The sequence below is a fragment of the Corvus brachyrhynchos genome, unplaced genomic scaffold, assembly GCF_000691975.1.
Source record: "Corvus brachyrhynchos isolate BGI_N302 unplaced genomic scaffold, ASM69197v1 scaffold555, whole genome shotgun sequence".
NCBI classification, from domain to species: domain Eukaryota; kingdom Metazoa; phylum Chordata; class Aves; order Passeriformes; family Corvidae; genus Corvus; species Corvus brachyrhynchos.
In genome coordinates, this window is record NW_008238357.1 from 523,750 (window position 1) to 528,866 (window position 5,117).

Here is a 5,117-nt window from a genome sequence, read left to right on the forward strand (position 1 = left end):
CTCCCACCAGCGCTGCTTGTTCCCGCCCTCGAAGGGAAAAAATCAGTTCCCAGGGACCACAGCTCGTCTCCATGCGGGATTCACACAGAGAGGGAAGGACAGGCAAGATGGGACTTCTACAAAGGGGAGAAAGGCCCAGAATTGAGCGCCAGGGACCAAAGATGGGCCAAGGAAAATGTGACTGGTACAATGTGAAGCTCTGGGTCCTTTCTAGCCTAGTGAGGTGCTGAAGGGTAATTGGGGTACACACATTCCAAAAGCTGCTGTTTGGGTTTGTGTGGCAGGGTCAGCTTCGAGGTCTGGGTGCTCCACTAGCAGCTGCTGGCCCCAGCACACAGGGCAGTGACTGGCATGTCTCCCAGTTAGGCTTTTAGCAACCATTTCTCAGCTTCCTACAAAAGAACAATTCCAATCTGCTTGGCTTTCCAATGGGATAGCCCGGAGAAGTTAAGTCACTAACCTGTGCCAAGCAGGACTCTGGTCTGCCCATGTTCCCAGCCTGGCTCTCCTGGAGCAGGACAGTTGCTGTCAGCAGGGAGCAGTGCCAGGGACACTCCTGCAGTGCAAAAACCACAGCTCTGGCTTGAGGTGGCGTCAGCTCACCTGCTGGGCACTGGCAGGCAGATGGAGAGCCCCAGACCTGGCATGATGGGATTTTTCCCCTGAAAAAAAGCCATCCAGGTAGTAGATATTTGTTTGCATTTTATATGGAGGTACCTCCCCAACATTCCAAATGTTCTCAGTGGAATCAATGTACACATGGCAGAACCACTCCAGCTTCCACCACACAGCCCAAATCCGGTCAGAGCTCTTGGAGTGTTCTGAGTGGCACAACTGTCCCCTTCCCAGGGCCCTGACAGGTGTTTCCAGTGCTCCAGGAGAGCCTTTGCCCCAGTTCTCTTGGACACAAATGCTGCTGCCCACCCTGGGAGAGCACCAAGGGTCACCAGTGTGGGTACAAATGGAAAGGTTTCACACCAGCAGGTTTTTATCCACTGGTAAAGCACAAAAAGATAGAAACATAAATCAGCCTTTTACCTGTTGGACTCTTACTGGTGTAGGTACTAACAGGTTTTGTGATAGTCACCTGCCCAGAAACAAGCGGGAGTCTCAGTCACACTGGTGTAAATCTGGACAGACTCCAGAGGTATGGAAATCTCTCCATTTACATCAGAATAAGTGGAAGCAGCAGTGCCCACTGGCAGAAACCCCCTCCCCTTTGTTCCTGTGCTGCACATGTAGCTCAGCACCACAATGCCCAGGGAGCATCAGTGCATACTGGAGGAGGAGTGGGTGGCTGCTGCATCCTGAAGAAACATCACATAATTTATCCCACATCAAAATTCTCCCACTATTTTTATCCCAGGAAGACTCAGCCAGCTCCCAGCCCTCTGTTCCCAGCCCCTGTCCCTGCTGGGGGTGGGCTGACGGAGCCCCGTGTCCAGCCGAGCTCCACACGGCAGCCAATAGCCCAGGGGCCAGCACGGCCGGGCAGGGGAAGGGCAGGGGACGGGACCAGAGAAGCCTTTGGGGCTCCCTCTGGAGATGGTGAATCAGGGAGGGCTGGAGGTTCCGTTCCAACACCAGGGTGTCCCGATGCGGCAGAGCCCAGCAGGGCCTAGCTCAGCATCTTGTGCCGGTCGAACACCGTCTTCCTCTGCTCCTGCACCTGCCGCTTCCAGCGCTGCTGCGCCCCCTCCACCCGCTCCAGCACCGTGTTGGCCCTGGCGCCAGCCGGGGTGGGCACTGCGGCCAGGGAGCGAGTGTCCTGCAAGGAAAGGAATGGGGCTGGAGACCAGGCCGTGCCCAGCCCCAGCACAGAGGGAGGCAGCTGACTTGGGGAGAAACTGCACCTGAAAGAGCAATTCAAGGTTTGAGTTGTTCTGATGAAGAACCTCCTTTTCAGAGCTCCTCAACACCAGCCCCCAAGTCCTTGCTCTTGGGGATCACCCATGACTCCATATAAAAGTCCCCAGGAGAGGAACTGCACTAAGTGTAGAGCTCTGCTGGAAATCCACTCCTGGAGTCTGCAAGGAGCCACAGTGCTGAAGTGAACCACATCCCCCTGCTAAAACCAGGCTGACGATGGGTGGAGATCCATCATGGCACAGGAGCAAGGCCTATCCCAGAGGATTTACAGTCCAGCATACTGGAGTGAGATAAACCTCACCTAACACCAGGCATTTACCATGTGCACCTGGATCTGGATCTGCATTATTGCTGCAGAGCAGGGTGCAAACCCACGACTTAGGGATACAATTCATCTCCTCTGGCAGGACCTCCTTTTTCAGCAGAGGGAGGCAATGGATTGGACTGTGAACACTGGAGCAGCTGCTCCTCACATCAGAGTATGAAAGAATTGAGCCAAATAGTTTATACTCACAACAAAGTACAAACAGGACAGTCCAACCCAGTGCTGCAAGTGCATGAATTTTATGCAGCAAGAAATATGTCCTCCCCAAAAACTGGTGTGTGACAAAGAGAGAAAGAGGGAGAGAGGGGCTCGCTCTTTGCTGCTGGGTCCCAATCATTTGCCCATGATTTGTATGCCAGTGTCCCACAAAAAGATGGGGTCTGAATGGAATTGCAGTCTGGGAGAAGCACAAGGAACAACAGCCTGGATACAACTCAGGGCCCAGCCCCAGAGCAGGATCAAAGAGCACCTCAGAGACTGGTGTTTTAAGTGTCTAGAAGATGTTTTGGCCAACACTGAAGCTCATCCTTTCTTGGAAGCTCAGCACCACAAAACTCCACCTGGAACACTGCACAAACAGGATCTGTTTGACTTTTGGTTCCCTCTAGATGGACAAACCAAATTCAGGCCAGTTGGTACAAAGCCCCCTCAGCCTCTGAGGGAAGGGCTTGCCTTGGGCTCGTTACACAGAACTTCAAATATTCCTTGTGATTCTGCATGACCTGCAGAGATCTGAGTCTAAATGTTCACCTGTATAAGTGCCCCCAAAGCAGTAGTGCTGGTCCTTCACTGGATCAGGGGACACAAGCAGGAGGTCACTGTTTTCCTGTCCCCCATTCTCCTGCCCCCCTGTCTGCACCCCCTGCCCCCTCACCTCGCTGTCCTCCTCATTGTGCAGGGGCTGGGTGTAGGGGTCTGGCTTGCGGATCAGGGGGTCCACGAGCACCAGGAACGCCATGTACAGCAGCAGGGCCCCCACCACTGACAGGTAGATGATGATGATCACCTGCAGTTGAGGACAGCACAGGGGGAAAGGATCAGCAGCGTACGTAAGAAGCACCACAGAGGTCAGGAAGGTCCTTTTCAGCTGCCTCTGATGTGTGATCTCTTGTTCTCATTTTGCTCACAAGAGTCTCTTGCTCCTGCCAGGAGGCCGAGGTTGTGCCATCACTGCACAAACTGTGCTGATGCTCTCACTGTGCCAACTGAGGGTGTGTTCTGCACATATGGGGCCCTGGTCAGAGATGCTTGGCACTGTCACACGTCCCCAGCAAGAGGAGTGGGCTCCCACACTGCTCCTTACTGCCAGGAGTGCCCCTGGTTCAGACACAGAAATCACAGAAGTCACAGAATCCCTGAATCACTGAGGTTGGAGAAGTGTGACCAGTCCCCACCTTGACACCCCACTCAGAGCACTCAGTGCCACATCCAGTTGTTCCTTAAACACCTCCAGGGACTCCACCACCTCCCTGGGCAGCCCCTTCCAGCGTCCAACACCCTTTTTGTGAAGAAATTCTTCCTAATGTCCAACCTAAACCTCCCCATGTGCAGCTTAAGACCATGTCCTCTTGTCCTATCACTGGCTGCCTGGGAGAAGAGGCCAACCCCCACCTGGCTACAGCCTCCTTTCAGAGAGTTGTAGAGTGAGCCCCTGGCACTGCCACCATGTACTTGCTGTGACAGTTTTCTCTTTCTGGGCTCTTCTCCAGGAACCTACCAGTGTGGCAGTGCCTGGGCTGCTGTGGCATGGCAGGGAGCAGGGCACAGGCAGTGACTGCAGTTCCCCTGGGCTGGTGTGGCACAGCAGGGGACTGAGCTCAGGTACCTTGATGGTGGTGGTGCTGCGCTCCTCGTACTTGCACTCGCAGAGCAGGCAATAGGCCTCCACATCATTCCCAGGCACTGGCATGGGCTCCACCACGTGCAGGCAGTTGCTGCAGCACAAACAAACCACAATCAGCAGCAGCACGAGGTGAAACCAGCGCTCTGTGCAAAGACACTGGGGTGACTTTGTCTGTGTCCCAGCTTTCCTGTCAGGCTGATAACACTGATCTGGTGTTAAGAGCTCCCCTCACAGCCTAGCTGGCCCAAAGTCCCTGGGGTAGACTGTCCCAGCACCTTTTGCAGGGATCCAGTCCAGGTGGAAGGGATTGGAGGGCACACCCTACATCTGCCAAGAGCAGTGGGTCAACATATCATCCCAGATTCCTCAATTTCTGTTTAACACATGCCCCTGGCCTGGGCTGAACATCACACACCAAAGCAGCTCCCTCTGCAAACATACAAGCAGGGAATCCCTTTCCCAGCACCAGCTGGGAACTCCAGAGCTTGGCTGTCATGGACCGACCCCCGAGGCTGCTCCCAGTCACTCACCAGTCCTTCTGGGACACATTCTTGTTGTAGATGTGCCCGCTGATGTTGCGGTACGGGGGGCAGATGCACTTGCAGCGAATGTCCTCGGAGCTCTGCAGGGCACAGGAGCTATGTGAAGGAGGGGACACAGCTCTGTCCCCTCACACCCCACCTCTGCTGTGCTCCACGCATGGCTCGGTGTCACCCACCTTGCTGGCCTGTGCTGGGGGACACAGGACACAGCCCAGCAGCACCAGCAGCAGCACGGGGCTCGCCGAGTTCCGGGAGCTCTGGGCAAACATCCTGGGAGCCTGAGAGAACAAAACTCACATCCAGGATAGAGCATCTCAGCTGAAAGCAGCCACAACGAGGTAGTCAGAGATTTATTTTGGCCCACTTGCCTCTGTTTTGCCCAGGAAGAAGAAATTTGTTCCTGAATCATGGCTGATGACAGCCAGAAACTCTTGGAAACATTTAACACAGATCCCAAGAACACTCCTGTCAGAAGAGCTTCCACCATGTATAACCAGACGTGCAAACTACCCCAATCCTGCAAAAATATTGCTGATTT

At 54.4% G+C, this 5,117-nt stretch overlaps 1 protein-coding gene across 1 annotated transcript; it reads right to left on the reverse strand.

The window, feature by feature from the left end:
- Positions 1–682: 682 nt before the first annotated feature.
- Positions 683–5,111, reverse strand: TMEM9 (transmembrane protein 9). Its single transcript, XM_017735543.1, has 5 exons — positions 4,756–5,111; positions 4,568–4,659; positions 4,020–4,128; positions 3,069–3,200; positions 683–1,768 (listed from the first exon to the last, which is right to left on the reverse strand). The coding sequence occupies exons 1-5, from the start codon at positions 4,846–4,848 to the stop codon at positions 1,619–1,621; spliced, it is 576 nt and encodes a 191-aa protein (XP_017591032.1). The 5' UTR covers positions 4,849–5,111; the 3' UTR covers positions 683–1,618.
- Between the last annotated feature and the right edge of the window lie 6 nt (positions 5,112–5,117).

Coding starts and splice junctions, on each gene's coding strand:
- TMEM9 (XM_017735543.1), bottom strand. CDS start 4,848: ATGTTTGCCCAGAGCTCCCGGAACTCGGCGAGCCCCGTGCTGCTGCTG. Junction 4,129..4,567: donor AATGTGTCCCAGAAGGACTG/GTGAGTGACTGG, acceptor TTTGTGCTGCAG/CAACTGCCTGCACGTGGTGG. Junction 1,769..3,068: donor ACAATGAGGAGGACAGCGAG/GTGAGGGGGCAG, acceptor CTTTCCTTGCAG/GACACTCGCTCCCTGGCCGC.